Consider the following 19,483-nt stretch of genomic DNA (forward strand, 5'->3'; position numbering starts at 1 on the left):
TATCAGGCTCCGCCCCCGCCGCAACCCACCCCGCCCTGGCCACTCCCGGGACCCCTGCCCCGCCCCCTCGAGACCCCGCCCCCATGATTGGTCCCTATTCGACTTCAGGATCGCGGCCACGCCCCCCGAGACCCTGACCTGGCCCAGGTCTTTCCAGGGACCCCGGTCCCGCCCCCAGCCCGCAGGTCCCGGAGCCCACCAGCCCCTGAGCACTCGCCCGGCCGCCGCCTGTGACGAAGATGCCACCGCTGTGCCGGCGTCCGGGCCGCCACGTCCTTCTTCTCCTACTGGCCATGCTGCTGCCCTCGTCACCCCCGGCCCGCGCCCCCGCGCCCCCGGGCCCCGCCGCCGCCCTACTCCAGGCTCTCGGGTTTCCCGACGTGCCCCGGGGCGCCCCCAAGTCCCGGCCTGTACCCCCTGTCATGTGGCGCCTGTTCCGCCGCCGGGACCACCAGGAGGCCAGGGCGGGCCCTCGGAGGACGCCCCTGGGGACTACCCTGCGGCCGTGCCATATGGAGGAGCTGGGGGTCGCCGGAAACATCGTGCGCCACGTCCCGGACCGCGGTGAGTGGGGTCTGCGCTGGGGGCGTGGGTCTGGGAGGCCGATACCCCGCTGGGCGCCCCGAGCCCGCCACGAGCCTCCAGCGGCGCGTGAGGAAGGCCGGAGAGCCCTGAGGGTCGCCACCCTCCCCGTCCAGCCCGCAAGCAACCTGGGCCTCTGAACTCCCTCAGCTCCTCCGCGTGGACACCTGCCGGGACAGGGGATGGGGTGGGGGAGTAATCCGAAGGCCAGGCTCCCTTGCACCGAGCAGGGCCCCTTGCTTGCAGCTGAAGCCCTGCCCCCACTCCATCCCACCCCCTCTGCCGCTTCACACCACTTGATGCCTTCCTGCAGATGCCACCCGCCCTAGCATCGCTTCCCCACTAGCCCCATGCGTTCGCTCATTTCCCCCCCCCACCTCCCCACCCCCGCCTATGTCCCCAACGGCGGGCTGGCCGCCCTACACTGGTCGGGGCCTCTTCCTTGCAAATGACGCCCTGCCCCCACTCCATCTCCCTCACCCACCGCCGCTTCACACCATTTGACGCCTTCTAACAGATGGTGCGACCCCCAGCTCCGGTCGCTCACCTTCCCCCGCTGTCCCCAACCAAGACCCATTCGCGGGCCGGTCGGCACCGAGTGGGGACCCAGCGCCAGCCGAGCCCTCTCCCTTCCTCCCCAGGCGCGGCCGCCCGGCCCCCGGAGCCCGCCTCAGCTGCGGGACAGTGCCCTGAGTGGACCGTCGTCTTCGACCTGTCGGCCGTGGAGCCAGCCGAGCGCCCGAGCCAGGCCCGCCTGGAGCTGCGCTTCGCGGCTACAGAGGCGACGGCGGGGACGGCGGGCGGCTGGGAGCTGAGCGTGGCGCCGGCGGGCGCGGGCCCCGGGCAGGTGGTGCTCCGCCAGGCGGTGTCCGCCCTGGGAATGCCGGTGCGCGCCGAGCTGCTGGGCGCCGCCTGGGCCCGCAACACCTCGGCGCCGCGCAGCCTCCGCCTGACTCTGGCGCTGCGTCCCCGGGCTCCCGCTGCCTGCGCGAGCCTGGCCGAGGCCTCGCTGCTGCTGGTGACCCTCGACCCGCGCCTGTGCCACCCCCTGGCCCGGCCGCGGCGCGAGGCCGAGCCCGCAGTGGGCGGCGGCCCTGGGGGCGCGTGTCGCGCGCGGCGGCTCTACGTGAGCTTCCGCGAGGTGGGCTGGCACCGCTGGGTCATCGCGCCACGCGGCTTCCTGGCCAACTACTGCCAGGGCAAGTGCGGGCTGCCCGCCGCGCTGTCCGAACCCGGCGGGACGCCCGCGCTCAACCACGCTGTGCTGCGCGCGCTCATGCACGCGGCCGCCCCTAGCGCCGCCGCCGGCCTTCCCTGCTGCGTGCCCGCGCGCCTGTCGCCCATCTCCGTGCTCTTCTTCGATAACAGCGACAACGTGGTACTGCGGCACTACGAAGACATGGTGGTGGATGAGTGCGGCTGCCGCTGACCGGGGGCGGGCGGGAGAGGGCAACAATAAACACTGCGTGGTCCGCTCTGCTGCCTTCTCGGGTCTTGTCACCTGGGAGTGGGGAGGGAAGCAGCTATGTCCATCACCATCGACCACCAGGATGGTGGGTGGAGGTCCTACAAGTGACGCCGCCGGCGCAGCCTTCCCAGAACCCATCTCTAGGGGGCCCAACGTCTAATGTACACGGGCCCCAGGAACTGACCCTGCGTAGGCCCAGATTCCCCAACTCCCGTCCCTGCTGCACAGGTTTGGCCCGTCTCAGCTTTGCTGTTGAGGTGGCTCCGAATCCCCCACCCCCAACCAGGCAGAACCCCAAACCAAGTGCTCTGCCACCCCCTGTAGTTATCCAGCCCCAGTGTGAATGCAGAGCTGTTTATTAAGATTTTATTGGTGACAAAAGAAGTTAAAACAAATTGACCGAAAATCAAAAAGTTACATTGCCTTGGTACAGATGCTTCTTGATTTGGGGGACTCATAGCAACTGTTGCTAAGGTGGAGAAAAAAGCAAACAGCACAAAGCAGAGGCAAAGCATTCCAAGGAACAGAACAGGGTGGGTGGGTGTGTCACCCATGGGGACAGTGCACAAGGGGTCATAGCAAAAACCTATCCAAACTCTATGCAGCTACCAAAAGAAGTGGGAACCGAAAGCACTACAGCAATGGTAATAAATAAGAGGCCTTGCCAGAAGGAAGGTGGCCTGTGTGTCCCCCGTCTCTCCCATGTACCAGCTGGAATCTGGAGGCTTTGGGATAAGGCACATGGGGAGGGGGATGCTGGGGGTCAGGGTCATCAGGGCCTGGATAGGCAGGGTTAGGGTTAGACAGTCCCCAACTAGGTCCCGCCAGGGAGGCTAATCCCCGTCATGGTGTGCGAAGAGCTGGGGGTGACTCCACCAGCAACAATAAATGCAAGTTGCAACCCAGATCCAGGCAGAGGCCCCTTGTACCACGTGATGTGACAACTCCTTCAAGCCCTTCGGCACAGAACCAACTTATTTCAGAAATGTATCCCCTTTCCCCGCCAAAGTTAAAATGACCCCACCTCATCAAAACTGTGCCCACAGGTAGAAGGGCTCCAAACTAGTCAGGTAGGGTGGGGGAACAAGAGGGGATGGGGCATTCAGTGAGCCTAACTGGCCACAGCGACGGTGGGAGCCTCCCTGGGAACGGGGACAGATCCTCCTGGCTAGTGCTTTCCACCAAATCCTCAGGAAGGACCCTGGGGAAGGAGCCACTGGCCAGGGAACTGCCACCTTCCTGCCCTCTGGCCTCACGGCCAGTCCTGCCCGAGGCCCCTCCTGCGGGGCCGAGTCCACGGCACACGGGAAGCACTTTGCTTCTCGGAGTCCAGCAGAGACCACGGAGTCGCCTGCCCGGCCCGGGACCATGCTCCCTCACTGCCCTGACGTACAGGGAGAAGCTGCTGGAAGCTAAAACTGAAAAAAAAAAAAAATCCTCCTCCCGTCACAGGTGTTGATCCTAATCTTGAGTTGTTTTGGCATGTTTAAACTTCGTTTCTGGAAGCTTCTCGCATCTCCCAGGTCCACCACTAAGATTTGAGAGACAAATTCAGGAAAGTATATTTTTCAGTACTCCTTTGAAAGAATCTTTAAAAAACAAACAGAAAAACACAAACCACCATATTTTCTTTAAATGAAAACCCTCCTAGAACACAGGCAGTTGTGAGCGCGGCGATATCAGAGCCAGCGTGGACAGAACCCACTCTGAGGGGCTCTCCCGGCACGGCCGCCACCGCAAGGAGCCTGCTCAGCACAGAAACGCGTAGTTTTTCCTGCTAAAACGTAGTCCCCTTTCAATAAAAGAGAAAAAGAAAGAAAAGAACAGAGGAAAGGGCTACTCTGAGATGAGGGTCTTCCTCCCTCCGCCCTGGTCGCAGACCCAGGTGTGGACGCAGCGGGCGAGCGCTGGGCTCCTCGGCGAGCGGGGCTGGCGGGGCTCGCTGGCGGGCGGTCCTCCGTGGCCGCCCCACCTCCCGCTCTCCCTTCTCCGTCTCCTCGCCGCCACGTGCCAGCAGTGGGCGCTCGCTCTGTCTCGGGCTCCTCTCTCCCTCGGGTACTCCTCTCCCTCTCCTGTTGCTCACAGTGGTGCTTCAGTTTTAGCAGTGGAAAACAGGTATCCATTTATTTTTATTTTTTATTACCCAGAATAAGATGCTGATGGACTAAGCCACGTAGCTTAGCTCTTCCGCTGCCACCTGTTGGGGAGGGAGGGAGGGCAAGAGGCTTCAGAGAAAGTGGGAGCTGGGGCAGCTCCCGGGCCTGGCCCAGAAGGCACGGACGGGGCTTTCTCCCCGACTCCACTTGGCACCTGCGTCCTCATGTGTTAAACATAACCTCAGAGGCCGGCCGGGTACCCAGACCAATGACTTCCCACCCGGAGAGAAGGCAGCCAAGAGTTAAGGCTGCTGAGCCTGTGTTGTTCAACAGCGGTACGCCCCTTCTCCCAGCATCACTGCATCCCATTTTCCCTGCACACCGTCAGGAAGGGGCAGAGGAGCAAGCCCCAGGCCTATGCTTGCCCTGCTCGGCCTCGTTACAGATGGAGAACCATGAGGCCCCTTCTCCCAGCATCACTGCATCCCGTTTTCCGTGCACACAGTCAGGAAGGGGCAGAGGAGCAAGCCCCAGGCCTATGCTTGCCCTGCTCGGCCTTGTTACAGATGGAGAACCATGAGGCAGGACCCTCGCGGGCACCTAGAAGCACCCCGAGGCACCCGTGCACCTAGGAGCTGGGGCCCTCGCCACCCTCACGACCTGCCTCATCAGGGCGAGGGGTACGTCCACTTCCTGGCTGCCCACCAGGAGCAGCTCTAAGATTCTCTCTGGAGAGGACCGTGGCACAGACGGTGTGCATGAAGTTCACATCCCCCAGACACTAAGAAGAGGTGCAGGGACCCAGAGTGACAGGTGACAGGATGCACTGGCCCCTCGAGGACTTGAGACTGCCATATTTCCCAAATTTTCCTACAAGTCCAGATCCCAGCGAAGACCTCCTCCAGAGGCCAGCTTGCCTTCTAATACTGGGACAGCCCCGTCACTCCGCCGTGCTGGTATGCCCGCTCCCCCTGGTACGTGGAGTCTTGCGACAGCGCCACATCAATCTGTGACTTAAACTCATCTCCAAGGTAACTGTCCTGGAAGACAAGGTTGGAGAGATGAGCACCCAGTCGAAGGATGCGCACTCACCCTCCCAGGCTTGAGAACCTGCTCTGCGTCCAGCCCATCACCAGCCGCAGGGAATAATCTGGAAACCTATCCTCAAGCCTAAGTGGCAGGAAACCCACACTGGTTACTTCACCATTGGAGACACGCTACCCAGGACAGTATTGTGGATGGAATGTTCTAGACCTACAGTCCCCCTGCTAAGGTCTTTAGGGGTAAGTGTCACGGGGTCTGCATGTGTGAAGAGGGCTCCCTGGGCTGGTCTGACTTTTCTGTGGGTGTGAGACGTCTCAAGTTAAAGTGGCAGAGGGCTCACCTGGGACAGCTCAGGCTGGGAGAGGCCGGGCTGGCTCATCTGGGAGGGCTGGCTCATGGAGATGTAGCCCTGGGTCAGAGCGCCCTGTGAGAAGGGCTGTGACGCCACATCCTGGCTGGCCTGGCTATTGGGGAGATTCGTCTGGCTGGGCCCAGGAAGCCCAAAGCGGTTCTTCTGGCGTCCCCCACGACCAGTCTTGCCTTTTGGGGTGCCCCGGCCTGAAAGACAGCCATCCAGGGTTCCTTGAACGAGGTTTTGAGCCTCACAGACAAGCACTCCTGCTCAAAGCCTGGATGTGAACAAACTCCAAGGCCAAACTGCTTTTCCCCATGGGATGCCACTCAGTGCTCACCTGCGGCTGGCCCATTAGCTTGTCCAAAATACCCCGGTGGCGGCATGGGCGGCATGACCAGGTTGAAGGGGATGGGAATGTTCATGGCAGCCACGTGGCTGGGGCCAGCACTGATCATGCCAATCTGGTCATGGGTCTGGAAGTACATGTTCGAGGGCCGGCCTATAAGACACAAGGTGAACGGCAGGCATCACACTGCATCCAGATGAATCTGTTGCCTGCCCACAGCTGAAATGTCTGTTTGGTCCTGTCACTGCTTTGTCTGCCCCAGCGTTTCTTGGTGCGTCCCTAACGGCAAAGTCACCTGATGCAGAATCTCACAACTCAACCCCCTCCCCCTCCCTGCACCCAATAGCCTCCTTGAGGCTGGTGCCTGGGAAGGCACCTTTTCTCCCAGGGGATTCTGAGAATCACTGGCCCATGGGGATCTGAAAAACTGAAACCGCTATGCATTTCTAATTTCTTAAAAAAAAACCTTTTATGGCAAATGTTATATTCATATTACATGCTACCACTGCCACCCTGCCACCCCCCAATCAAAAGAAAAAGACCAAGCTTGACAGACCAGCAGATCTCACTGAAAGCAAAAGCCCCCAGGGCAACCTTGGGTGTAGCCAGACCCACGGTGGCATCAGGGATGAAGTATGGACCCAGGAAACCCCCAGCCACACAGGGACTCGTCAGATGTGGCGATAAGAGATCTGTTGTTCTTCAAGAACACAATCCCTGGGACTTCCCTGGTGGTGCAGTGGTTAAGACTCTGCGCTCCCAGTGCAGGGGGCCCAGGTTTGATCCCAGGTCAGGGCACTAGATCCCACATGCATGCTGCAACTAAGAGCTCGCGTGCTGCAACTAAGGAGCCCATGTGCTGCAACTAAGGAGTCCGCTTGCCGCAACCAAGACCCAGCGCAACCAAATATAAGTAAATAAATAAATAAATAAATATTTAAACAGACAAAAACAAACAAAAAAACACAATCCCCTGTCTGAGCCCAGGGACAGGGAGAACACTGGGGCAGGGAAAGGGGCCTTGCCAATTTAATGTGGAAAAGGAGCAGCTGGGGTGCGCCTGCCCTCAGGGTGAGTGGCAAGCACATGAGAGGTTTAAGGCCAATGTGAAACTCGGGGAGGTGGCACAGAGTCATGGGTGAGGCAGTCACCCTCCATGCGGGCTGGTGCAGGGAAGGGTCCCAGGAGGCAGGGATCTGGGGGATGAATGGGAACCGTCTACAGACTGGCTCAGGCAAGAGTCGTCATCCCAGCAGCAGGATAAGGCTCAGCCTCAGTACATACGGAAGCCTCACACAGGAAAAGCGGGCATGCGCAACCCTGAGGTCTGACAGATGGAGCTGAAGCTTGGGGAAGCCCCGAAACCTGAAATGAGGCGGTGGGTGTGACACCCCCACTGAGAAGGCGAGCGAAGGGCAGGCAGGGTGGGGTGTGAGCACAGGGGCAAACTGGCTGAGCTGCGTGCGGTATTTGTTGAGAAACTGCTGTCCATTGAGCTGTATTATTTTAAAAACATCTGGTTTTTAGAAATGGCCAAAGACCAATTATTTGATTTCTGACAAGGGAAGCTGAGAAAACTCTGTCAAACAGGCTTCTGTGGACCAAGGCTTGGGAGGCCACTCCAGGAGTAACAGGGCTGGAAGCTGTGGGCGTGGGAACGGTCAACAACGGTGGGGCCGGTCCGGTCCCCTGCAGAGACTCACCCTGGCTGCTCCGGTCATAGACGGATCCTGGGATGATGGCCTCCCGGGCATCATACATGGCTGTTGTCATGAAGCGGGCTCCCTGCAAAGGGTTTAGATAAGTGAGGAATTTATCATGTTGATACAAGGAAGAACTTCCAAAGATCTGGTGGCCTGGGAGGTGGCCAGGCTGCACTGAGGACTACCCCGAGGCTTGCTGGCTTTGGGCCTTGTGTGCTTTGGGCCTTGCCTGCCCCTCCTCACCTGACCTGGTCTTTGTTGCCAAACATTTCCGTCTCTGGGCCTCAGCTCAAGCAGCATCCACTCCCTAGGCCCCCAGAGCACCTTGGGTTTGCCAAGTTCCCTAACTGCTTGGGTCTGACCCCTAGGTGCCACCTGTGACGTAGCATCCCATGAAGTCCAAGGCCAGAAAGGCCTCAGAACAGCAGGGAGACCTGGCGTGGGGGGGCTCTGTGGGGACAGACCGGCATGCATGGCTCCTGTTCACACACTGACACTCTCGGCGCACCCTCAGCTCACACTAGTCACGTGTCACACCTGCCATCGCTCACTGCCACGTGCCTGGAACACTGGCTTGGGGAGGATGGGGTTCCCAGCAGTCTCCTCCCCGCCTCCCCGCCCCCTGCCCGCGGCCGGCCCTCACCGGGTTGATGGTGTTGACCAGCTTCCTGGGCTTGCTGAACTGCATGAGGCTCTCCCGCAGGTTGTTCAGCGGCCCCTCCACCAGCACCTTCTGCTCCTTGTAGTAGTTCAGCAGGTGGTTCCAGAGCGGCTGCTTGGACAGGGCCTTTGGGTTGCCCACAATAATGACCCCATATCTGCGAGACGTGGGCACAAAGAGTGCCGTGCTTAGGGCTGCACAGTGAGCAGAGCACTACGCAGATTGGTCCAAGGCAAGAGCAAACGAACTCGAAACCCAAGTCCAGAGTAAAAGGTGCCCAGGCAGCTCTCCTGGCACCCCGCCCACCAGGCACCCCTCCTCTTGCCATACAGGAGCCTTGGGTGCCACCCTCGACCTCCCTAACCAGACGCCTGCCCTGCCTGTGCCAGTGCCCGCCGTGAATGCTGGGGACGGGTGGGTAACTGCGAGCTGAGGTGACTTTCACTGGAGCCCACCCTGTAGCTGCCGAGCCTACAACTGGGTTTATTTGAGGGCAGATTTCTGTGGAGCCCAGATGTCAAAACACCTCTGTGGGCCGATGAGCTCAGAGTGAGTCTCCTTGTTTGCAACCACGAGTCAGCCTCCTGGGCACTATGTCATAAGTGGCCCAGGCAGGCTCCACAGCAGCTTCGGGACCCCTTATGGGCCGGGCATGTAACTCGAGGCCCAAGCTGAGCTGCTAATGGATGCTCACACCCATCAGGCTGTGCTGGGACCACCCCCGCCCCTGCCAAAGCTGGCCACAAAACAAATGGGGTAACAAACGAAAACCAAGGTGCCCTCAGTGGGGAAGGGACCAACATGCGAACGTGAGCCCTGCTTGGGGCTGGTACGATGGTGGCTGTTGTCTGGTGTCACGTGGGGGTAACACGGGGTCCACCTTGCCCTCTGGGTCCCTCACCATTTCAGAAAAGTTTTATTCCAGAACTGAACAAGGCAAATAGGACTAAAACATTAGACTCATGGATTAAACAACTTGACAAGGACACTCCGTTGTTGGGATGGAATTTCCTTCGAGACTGAGGCCACAGAAAGCCACCAGGACACAGAAACAAAGACAACTCATGAGTGAGACGTTCTTTCCGAATTGCTGCTGGGAGCCCTCTGACCACTAGCACTGGCGAAGCCCCTCTACCATGCCCTGTGCCCCAGCCCAGGGTGCAGCTGGGGTATGAGAATTAATAGGAAAAGAACCAGGCACTGAGCAGCCTCTTGGGCCAACCCCTCCCAGCGCCTCAGAAGGACTCCTATGCAAGAGAAGCCACCAGCAAGGCCCAACAGGACTCAGTCTTCCATACCGTGCTCTGGTCAAGGCCACATTAAGTCTCCTGGGGTCGTTTAAAAATCCAATGCCTTGGTGCTCATTCGCCCGCACACAGGAAAGGATGATGAAGTCCTTCTCGCGGCCCTGGAACGCATCCACGCTGGCGATCTCCACCTCCTGCAGGGGCAACGGTCACGGTCAGCCAATAGGCTTCCTTCAAGGACCCTTCAGCCTGGTGTGCTCAGCCTGGTGTTAAGATGCACCATCAAATCCCAGCGATGAGCCTGGGACCTGAAGCCTGCAGAGCCCCTAGGTGCTGGCCACCGCTCACTGCGCCTCTGTTACAAGGCGGTCAAAGGTCAGTGCCTGGGGTAGGAGCCAGCAGACCGGACTGGGCGCGCGCACCTGGTAGAGCTTGGTGTGCAGGGAGCCACTGAACTGCATGTACTGCACCAGGTAGGAGCGCTGGCCCTCATAGGGCGTGATGATGCCGATCTGGTCTGGCTTGGCGCCCGCCTTCAGCAGCTTCGTGGTGATCTTCTCCACATTTGCAGCCTCCGTCCTAAGAAAATCAGGCTTTCACTTCCCAGGCTCCACCTGTGGGCTCCTGAGACCGCCCCCCCACCAAGGCTGGAGGCTGTGGGAAGCTCAGGGGCAGTTCCGCCTCCAGCACGACCCTGGGAAGGCCCTGCCCAGTGCGGCCACAGCTGGGCTGCCCATCCTTTACCAAGGGAGTCATGAGGGATAGAAAGGCTCACGCGTGGGCTTATGAAGGATCTGCTCAACATAAAAACATACGCTGAAAAGATGAGATTGGAAGTAGGCTGTTGGTTTAAGTGTCTGAACAGAATAAGGATGAGGGAGACAAGGAAAAGTTTCACCACCACATTAAACAAAACCACAGGTTAGCAGTCACTGGACAAGCCGTCACTGAAGCTAGGAGACGCCACAGATGAATCACTGCTTACCTGTTTAGGTAGGAGGTGCCTGAGCTGGCAATCTCCTCTTGGCCCTGGGTCACGTAGAAGAACATCGGTTTATCCGGTTGGGGCCACTGGAAGTCAAACCCCTTCTTCACACGATCCGCTGTCATCGTAGAGAAGAAAAAAAGAGAATATCCTATCAGAGAAGAAAGTGTAGGCAGTCTGGACTGAGCTAAGGTGGAGAGCTGAGTGGAGGCCATGCCATCCTGGGCAGGCACACGGTGGGGCAGGAAACCGCAGGCTCCAGGCAAAAGACCCAGGTCTGCGGGCCCGGGCCAGGCCACCGAGTACCGAAACTCCCAGGAACACCTGGCACCGTGTCTGGGATGAAGCCGGCTCACTGGCTGAAAAGATCTCACTGGTTAGTGCTTTCTGCAGTCTGTTTAAGAAACCTGTGTCTGGGGGCTTCCCTGGTGGCGCAGTGGTTGAGAGTACGCCTGCCGATGCAGGGGACGCGGGTTCGTGCCCCGGTCCGGGAGGCTCCCACGTGCCGCGGAGCGGCTGGGCCTGTGAGCCATGGCCGCTGAGCCTGCACGTCCGGAGCCTGTGCTCCGCAACGGGAGAGGCCACAACAGTGAGAGGCCCGCGTACTGCAAAAAAAAAAAAAGAAAGAAACCTGTGTCTGCCTCAGAGTAACGAAGATATTCTATTTCCTTCCAGAAGCTTTATGATGTACCTTAAGGGACTCATATGCCCCTACAACTGGCTTTTAAGAACGACACTGTTGGGACTTCCCTGGTAGTCCAGCGGTTAAGACTCTGCACTTCCACAACGCAGAGGGTGCAGGTTTGATCCCTGGTTGGGGAACTAAGATGCCAAATGACACGTGGTGTGGTTAAAAAAAAAAAAAAGAATGACACTGTTGAGCTGACCCCATCTTGTCACACACCAGGGCCTGTGGACACATAGGTCTGCCTCTGGACTCTATCCTGGGCACTGTGCCCAGTGTCTCTGCGACTGCAGCTTTACTGTAACTCCTGACATCTCCTAGTATGAGTTGCCACCTTCATCAGGCTCTTCATGTTCGTCTTGGGTGCCTGGTCCTTACAATTTAAAAAAATCAGCTTGTCCTGTCACATACCCCACCCACACCTTTGGGAATTCTGACTGGAGTTGTACCTGATCAACAGATTAGTGTAAGAAAACTGGTATTTTTGCATGAAAATAGCCTAACACTGATGAAGGAAGCTTGACCCATGAGAACACGTCGTATGATCCCTTTTATGTCAAGCTGAAAATGAGGCAAAGCCTCAACCTTTCAAGCGAGGGCAGTGGCTGGCAAGCTTGGTGACCTGCTCACTGCTGGCAAACGCTTAACCACCTGCTGGGGGTAAGGCGAGGGCTAATCTACAGTGCTGGCCAATTTCTGTGGTGTAAACACTCCCGCCACCACTGATGTCAGGCTATCCTGAGTCCGTGGGTCTGGGCAGGCACCCGCACTGCCCTGGACAGGGGTCACTTCAAGGCTGCAAGGAGCTGGTCAGGTTGTGCTTTTAGATGCAGGTGCTAGTTACACAGGTGTGTTCACTTAGTGAAAACTCACTAAGCTGAACACTTAGGATCTGGGCACTTTTTTACACTTCAGTAGAGAGTTTAAAAAAATATACTCATGGGCACTGATGGTTCAGCAGTGAACCACCACCACCAACCCCTGCCCTACGGAGCTGACGCCGTGGAGGTAGGTGGAGCAAGGTGGGCAAGGGTGTGAATCACGGTTAAGCGGTGGCTTTCCCAACAAGTGTCAACCGCGTCAGAGAATCACAAACAAGCTCCTCGTGGCCTGGCCTTTTCTAGCCCCACCACCCAACAGACCAGCAGCATTCTAAGTGTCAAGACTGCATTGCACAGCAGCCATGGGGCCCTGGCCAGGCACGCACACTTTCGGCCTCAGTCTCCTCACCTATAACGTGGGCTAAACAGGCCGACGTGGTGGGCTGCTGGCATTAATGAGACACTAACTGGTTCTTGAATGAATGCTGGTCTCAGAACCCCTTTACACTCTGAAAAGTTGAGTTCAAACAGCTATTGTTTTTATGGATTACATCTACTGATATTTATTGTATTTTAAAACCCAGAAATCTAAAATATTTTAAAATTCATTTAAAGATAAACATATTAACTTACAAATATTTTTTTATGAAAAATAACTGTATTTTCCACTAAAATATATATTTAGTGAATTTTCGCAACTCACTTCACTATCTGGCTTATTCTATTCCTGTTCCCAGTCTCCCATGAGCCCTTGCAGCATGTGAGGATGGTCACAGATGCACGTGGTTGGAAAAGGGAAGCGTGTTTTATGACCTTTCCTACTACTGTGGAATTCTGCCCAATTCTACAGGAAAGCTGGACGGGAGGTCACCCTGCAGGTCAGTGACGATGGCCTTTCTACTCTGCCCTGCACCTGCATGGCCTTTGACCCCCCAGTGACTTGGAAGCACCCTTGCTGGCCACTGGAATGGCAAGTGCCTGCTCACCCCGTCAAGCAGAGCTTCCAAAGGCTGACGCACCTGACATCTGTCACCACCAAAGATCTCATCAGAAAATCCATGCAGCATTGGGAAGACTTGATCAGCTTATGCTAGGGGACATGGGTTTTCCAAAATTCTAATTTTGGTGTGAATTCTCAGATTTTATCACTGGTGATGAATATTCTCAGTTATTTTCCTTGAAGCCACAGGCTCACTTTGGTCACTTTTGGGAAAACGCCTGCTAAATACCCCAGTCTGTATAACCAGTGTGTGAGTCCTTCCTTCAAGCACCTCACACCCCTGCCAAGTTTCTTAGGAGAACGTCCTCCCCCATCACACATAGAATCACAAGAACATGCACTCAGGGATTAGTAAACTGAGTACGCTTTGCTTGTGCACCCAGGCTGGTGCCTGCCACAGGTGCGTGGTGGTGACGACACACAGCAGCCTGGTCGCACCACTGACTCATGCTGAGGCTTCTGCGCCATTAGCGTGTCAGCACAGCCAAAAGGCACACGATGTCCCAGTGTTACTACAGAAGTAGTCTGGCCTTGGTCGTGCAGAGGTCTTTGAGACCCCCATGGCCCGGACTTTGAGAACCACCGATAGAGGAAAGAGCGGGACAGGCAGTCAGCTCTGCCACCCCCTCTTGTGTGTGTTGTGTGTGATGCGCCAATGGTGGAAATGCTCACATAGTGACTCTGAATTTTACGAGGACACAGGCTCCCCCTTGCCCACACCCCGAGAATGTCCCAGAGTGTACTTTCTGTCCCACTGACCACTGCATCTCTCTGAGGCGTCCCCTACCCACTAGCAGTCACCACGTAAGCCCACTTAAGAAGGAAGTGACAGGAGGTATTGTCTCCCCAGGCCCCCCACTCTGGGCCGAGTATTACCTGCAGTGACACCATTCTGAAGAGAGCCCTCATAGAAGATGTTGGATGGGAAGGCACTGAGCGCAGGATGCATCCGATACTGGACCTGCAGACGGATGGGACGGATGCCCAGCACCACCAGGCGCTCAAAGAGCGACTGGGACAGCCCGGCCTTGGCCGCCTTCTTGCACATCACCACGGGGCCCAGCTGGCAGTGGTCGCCCACGAGGATCAGCTGTGGTGAAAGGCCCACACAGGTAAGAAGCTCAAGCATGGAACAGCCTAGACGTCCACTCAGGGGACTAAGAGGGCCAGGGTCCATACAACCACCCGGCTATGTGAATTCAAGTGGCAAGATATGGCCTGGGGGTGGGAAAACTGCCCACCACATACATGGAACACGCAAACTTGCACTCAGAACCCACACAAAGGCACTCTGTGCCAAGTCCACCCTTCGAAGACCCCCTCAAAGGGCCTGCTGTGCATCCCTCTGTGCTCTGGCAGGGCATCAAACAGCACTACAGGACACTTAAAAACAAACCCCCAGCACTAAGAATTACACAGAACTGGAACAAGAGAGAATGCACACCAATTTTCAAACAAGACTATAATGGATGGGCTGTGGCCCACCTGCTTGGCTCCAAGGACCACAGGGACCATGCACTCTGGCTCGGTGGCCTGGGTGCTCTCGTCGATTAAAATGGATCGGAACTGCATCTTGGCGAGCCTCGGGTCCCCGGCGCCCACACACGTGCAGCAGATGACATCTGCATTCTGGGGAAGAGAGTGCGCCAGGCATCAGGGCACCTGCACGGCCAATGTTCCCAGATCCCCAAAGCAGGCAGGACGGGACACAGACACCATTCCGGTCCACGGAGATAAGTGGTCCCTCCCTGACAACATCTGTCCAGGGTGCAATGACCCTAACTTTCGAGATCCTAAGTGGTTGGGCTTCACTCCTAAGAAAGAGCTTGGCGCCTTGAGACAGCCTCTGAGCGGCAGCGCTAAGCCAAGGGCACCATGCTCAGGCTGAGATCCACTTCTGGTTGGTTCATCAGCAAAGAGCAGGAGACAGCGCTCCAGACCTGCCCCCTGCCCCACCGCGGGTACGGACCAGGTTCCCAAGATCCCAGCAGCAGGGAGGCTGGCGGGAAGTGGAATCTACCTCAACAAGATGTCTCTGTGTGATCTCAGAAAAGCATACGGAGGAGGGTATCAGAGTTCTCTCCTCAAATGCAAAAGAACAAACTAACTAAAGGTGCCATCGTGGACTTAACGTATCCAAGCAGGTCCTTTGGCCCAAGTGAACAAGACAAACGCCCAAAGGCCCAGGCCAGTTCCCCCGGCAGCAGGGCAGGTGAGTTCACCATGAGCAGCTCCCTCTCGGCAGTGCGCTTCAGGGCCCGGTATCGCTTTTCATCCGCAGACGACAGCTCGCCAGTCTCATCCTTCAGCTGCTGCAGCTTCTGGAGCTCCGGCATGCTGCAGACACAGGGGCACATGAGAGGGAGGCGTGTGCCGCCAGGGCCTGCCCAGGGGAGACACACCTCACTTAAGGCCGGCTACCCGACACCCACCTGTCCATGTTCCTGATCTGGTTGTGCAGGGCCAAGAACGACACCGGGGAATCGATGGCCTCTCGGCTCTTGGCACAGAGCCGCACGACTTTCAGCCCAGTCTGGTGGATCTTCTCAGTCAGCTGATCCACGGCTATGTTGCTTGGAGCACAGACAAGCACGGGCCTTCAACACAATGTGAGCAAATGTCAGTGCTCGCCCAGAGAAAGTCGAATTAGCCAAGACTGTTGTTTTGAACCACAGGCGGTAGAGCCAGCTCAAGCTCTAAGACTAAAGCCGGGAGTGACACGATGCTGAAGGAGCTAAGAGCCAGATGGTCTGGAGCTTCCTGATCTTCACTCTACTCAAGCAACCCACCGCTAGCACCCGAGTCCAACATCCTCACCTCCCGTTTGCACTGTAAAGCCTCTCAAAGCTCCAAGGTGCACGCAGGCACAACACGACCCAGGATGGACCTACCCACTACGGCCTTTACAAGAATGGCAGGTTTGCTTGTTAAAAGCAACCGCAAAGGCCAGATCTAATACAAACGGCATAGAATGCAGCATGCCAGACACCCTGGGCCCCGAAGCCTCCTGGAAGACAGGCCTCCCTCTCTCCCCAACTTGGGCCATGCAGAGCCCTACCCATTGCCTTGCCGAGCCAGGTGGTAGACAATGGTGGCTGAGGTCACCGTCTTTCCTGTGCCCGGTGGGCCCTGGATCAGACTCAGTGGTCTCTGCAGCACAGTCTTCACGGCGTAAACCTTCGGATACAAGTGGCCGTTAGGGGTGCAGGCACGGCGGAGGGCCGCTCACCGGGCAGGCTCTGCAGTCCGGGACCCTCCTGCCCCCGGGGCGGGGGAGAACCTGAGAGTGGTTGAGGTCAGGGAGCCCCTGCGCCGTGAAGCGTTTGGGCAGCTGGCACTTGATGATCACATCCTCCACTTCGTGGCCGAGAAGTTTGTGGTAGATGTAGCCCGACACGGAGGTCTCGTCCACAGCAAAGGTTTTCAACGCACTCTGCATCCTGAAAGGAAAGCTCCAGGTCAGTGGCACGCACCACCGTGGAGCTGCTGTGCAGACCTGCCCCTCCGTGATGAGGAGGAGAAGCACGGAGACGCCGGAGGCAGCAGCCACGCCAAGGGCAGGTGACGGCAAAGTAGATGCAGGGAAGTAGAGGCTGGGAAGGAGGCAGACATACCTGTCGAATGAGGTTGACTTCCACACGAAATCCACCTGGAAGTTATGAGTCACCTCCACGGGTGCACCCACACTGCTCCGAAGCTCAATAGCGATCTCATCGCCATAATCTATGCCGCCGAGTTAAGTCTCATTCTGGTCAAAAGCCTTTCTGAGGAGACCTCACTCTGTTACTGAAGACACAGACCCTCCTCTGCACCAAAGACAGAAAACGCAGCCAGAGACCCATGTTCTCGGTGACAGATTCTGCCCACCGTGTCCGGGGCCAGCGCAGCCAGCACCGTCCTCCTCCTCGTGAGCCCTGGGGCAGCAGCCAGCACCCAGCATGGAGCAGCCAAGCCCAGGGCCCAAGTTCCAGGCCCTGACTGTGAATTTCCGCAGAGCCCTCAGGCACATAGCTCGGAGCACCCTGGCTTCTGCCTAAGCAGCTCTCTTCATCAGTTTTATAGAAACGGTGCCCCCTCAGAGGACACCTGAAGAAAGGGCGTTGCAGTCGCAGCTGTACACACCCTTCCCTCCACCTGAGGCCCCGAGGCTGCTCTCAGCAGTGACCCCCACGCAGGTCTCCTGTGCTCTGGACAAGTTCGTCACAGACTTGGGCAGACAGTGCCTGTGCCAGCCCTTCTTTACACAAAGGATACTATCAGGGACCTTGATGACGTGGCCGATCCCTTTCCACAGGGGCGCCAGGTCCCCTTTGTACCGCAGGCATATCTCATCCCCTTGCATGAGCCGCATGTCTTACAGGGAAAAGACAGCAAGAAAGTTAAAGTTTTCACATGTGCCACAGACGCTACCATGAAGAGTTCAAATTAAGGGACACTTTACAAGGGTGAAACTAGGAATTTTATGCTACTTATGGTCACAAATATTTTAAAACTTAAAATCACCTCTTAACCAAATTATGACTAAATCCTCATTACCAGAGTCAGTCTTGGGCAAAGTGAAGTAGGCGATTCTCTTCTTGTTAAGGCCCAGGTCCCACCTGACCGTGATGTTATCTTGAGTCTGAGCACATAAAAAATAAGAGCCCTGTTAGCCTGCAACACAGACACAGGCCTGGACTCCTTGTGTCTGGGTTTCCACAGGTGCGTGCCCTATGGCGAGCAGCACCGGACAGCCTGAAACACCAACAAGGGCACATCCAAGAAGTCATTAGGACCCCGAAACCTGCGCAGGACGACCAGGAGACCCCCATATGATGTCTGTTCTTGGAGGCGGCTTCTCTGTGGGCTGCGGAGGGAGAGAAGGAAGCCGATGGCCGGGGACACATCTCGTGAGCCTCAGGGCTCCTGCTTCCTACGCACAGTCTCCGAGGGATGGGCACAAGGAGTGTCCTCAGTGTGCTGTGGGCTCCTGAGGTCTGACTCTCATGGCTGTGGCAAAGGCTACAAACCCAAATGTAAGGAATTTTTGTTGGATTTAAAATCAGAAAACACCCAGGCGGGTGTCTGGCTTTGAGTGATGGGGCGTCTGCCCACAGGCCTGTCCTCAATCCACGGTTCTGTCTCTCAGGGGCTGGGCCTCGGCCCACGTCAGCATTTGCAGTCTGCAGAGAAAACCACCCACCCCAGACCTTAGAAGAGATGCTTTGTTAAAATGACCAAACCCTCCTGCACACACATCACCTGCGACTCTTTCAGTTTCTTATCATAGTCAGCCTCCAGCTTGACCAGAGGACCGAAAATGTTCTGGTACTGGTAGGCATCCTCATACCGCAGGAGGACATGCTGCGGCTCCTCATCCACTCCCGGCTTCTCGAGGTCCTCCAAGGTGGCAGAAGGATTTTCCTAGAGGACAAGAACGGCACCACGTTCTTCCCTGTTCTCACCTCTACAATGAACTATATGCGAGCTCCCCAGTCAACAGAGGCACAGTCACACCCACCATTTCTCAGAACGAGCTGATGTTGGGCTGATGCGGAGAAGGGCACCCGGTGGTCGGTGGTGTCCACTCCGTAAGGAGAGCCCTCATATCAGGAAGTCCACGTGGCACACAAAGGTGGACACCCAGGTACACAGCCCTGACACACCTATACCATCAGATGGCTGCATTCTCCAACAAAGGCCTAACCCCTGACCTGGGAGAGATTACACTTCTTCCTGGCTGCCAGAAAGATTACTGGCTTCCCTGGCTGTGTAAACAGAAAGGAAGGCCCACGTCCCCATTTCCTCCTGATCCTATGCTGCACCAACAGGAGCAACGCACACTTCCTTGGCAGGGACAAAACAGTATGTGGGCTGTCTGGATACAAACAGGAACAGTGAAGTAATTGTGGCAACTTGAAAATCAAGGTGGAAAGGTTCCTTGCTGGACTGTCCTTCAAAAATATTTTGACTTGCACTTGAAGATAAATTCACATCCTTGATTATATGGGTGCCTAATTAAAATTTCTAGCCTAGTTACTAAAACTTTATCGTAAAATATAAACAGCCAGAACCAGAGATGGGCTTCCCTGGAGAAACAGTCTGTGGGCAGGGCAGGAATCCTGCGCGCCCCCAGCCTGGTGTCGCCCTGGCTCCGATGCGCCACAGGCCCGACCAGGTTTTATGGAGTACACCCGCAGTCCTGTCTGTCCACTCAGGCCCGGCTCTTCCTGACACGTCCACACACAGTCACCAATGGCCAGTTCCCAACCACTTCCTTCCCACCACCTACCCTTGCCCTCAGCAAGAGAAAAATTCTAACAGCCAGAGCTTTCCTTTCCCAGAGGCCTGGCGGAGGTACCCGTGGCGCCCTCGGTCCTGCTTCCAGAAGGAGCTCGAGGGGCCACTCCAGGTAGAGGCTGCAGAGTCCCCCTCGAGCTCCTTCCAGAACCTCCTGTTTCTGAGACACCACCCCCAGCTCCCCTCTCCAACCCCGGCAACACTTGGTGCT

The 19,483-nt window shown here is 57.0% G+C and overlaps 2 protein-coding genes across 3 annotated transcripts in view; one reads left to right on the top strand and one right to left on the bottom strand.

Moving 5' to 3' along the window:
- Positions 1 to 237: 237 nt before the first annotated feature.
- Positions 238 to 2,052, top strand: GDF1 (growth differentiation factor 1). Its single transcript, XM_060008010.2, has 2 exons — positions 238 to 564; positions 1,224 to 2,052. The coding sequence occupies exons 1-2, from the start codon at positions 240 to 242 to the stop codon at positions 2,009 to 2,011; spliced, it is 1,113 nt and encodes a 370-aa protein (XP_059863993.1). The 5' UTR covers positions 238 to 239; the 3' UTR covers positions 2,012 to 2,052.
- Positions 2,053 to 2,204: 152 nt separating this feature from the next.
- The window catches only part of UPF1 (UPF1 RNA helicase and ATPase), a 36,421-nt gene continuing 19,142 nt past the window's right edge, over positions 2,205 to 19,483 (bottom strand). Inside the window, exons 6-24 of one of the 2 annotated variants that reach the window (XM_060008008.1) lie at positions 18,235 to 18,396; positions 17,497 to 17,614; positions 17,248 to 17,346; positions 16,608 to 16,716; positions 16,274 to 16,433; positions 16,052 to 16,170; positions 15,426 to 15,590; positions 15,216 to 15,330; positions 14,479 to 14,622; positions 13,870 to 14,083; positions 10,488 to 10,605; positions 9,925 to 10,081; positions 9,554 to 9,696; positions 8,238 to 8,412; positions 7,595 to 7,676; positions 5,883 to 6,044; positions 5,531 to 5,748; positions 5,064 to 5,186; positions 2,205 to 4,247 (exon numbers count right to left, since the gene is read on the bottom strand). In XM_060008008.1, coding sequence (XP_059863991.1) covers positions 5,067 to 5,186; positions 5,531 to 5,748; positions 5,883 to 6,044; positions 7,595 to 7,676; positions 8,238 to 8,412; positions 9,554 to 9,696; positions 9,925 to 10,081; positions 10,488 to 10,605; positions 13,870 to 14,083; positions 14,479 to 14,622; positions 15,216 to 15,330; positions 15,426 to 15,590; positions 16,052 to 16,170; positions 16,274 to 16,433; positions 16,608 to 16,716; positions 17,248 to 17,346; positions 17,497 to 17,614; positions 18,235 to 18,396 — 2,580 coding nt within the window. In that variant the 3' untranslated portion in view covers positions 2,205 to 4,247; positions 5,064 to 5,066. The remainder of the gene's footprint in view (positions 4,248 to 5,063; positions 5,187 to 5,530; positions 5,749 to 5,882; positions 6,045 to 7,594; positions 7,677 to 8,237; positions 8,413 to 9,553; positions 9,697 to 9,924; positions 10,082 to 10,487; positions 10,606 to 13,869; positions 14,084 to 14,478; positions 14,623 to 15,215; positions 15,331 to 15,425; positions 15,591 to 16,051; positions 16,171 to 16,273; positions 16,434 to 16,607; positions 16,717 to 17,247; positions 17,347 to 17,496; positions 17,615 to 18,234; positions 18,397 to 19,483) is intronic. The other variant, XM_060008009.1, reaches the window with a different exon arrangement.

The sequence above is a fragment of the Delphinus delphis genome, chromosome 3 (genome assembly GCF_949987515.2).
Source record: "Delphinus delphis chromosome 3, mDelDel1.2, whole genome shotgun sequence".
Lineage (NCBI taxonomy): Eukaryota > Metazoa > Chordata > Mammalia > Artiodactyla > Delphinidae > Delphinus > Delphinus delphis.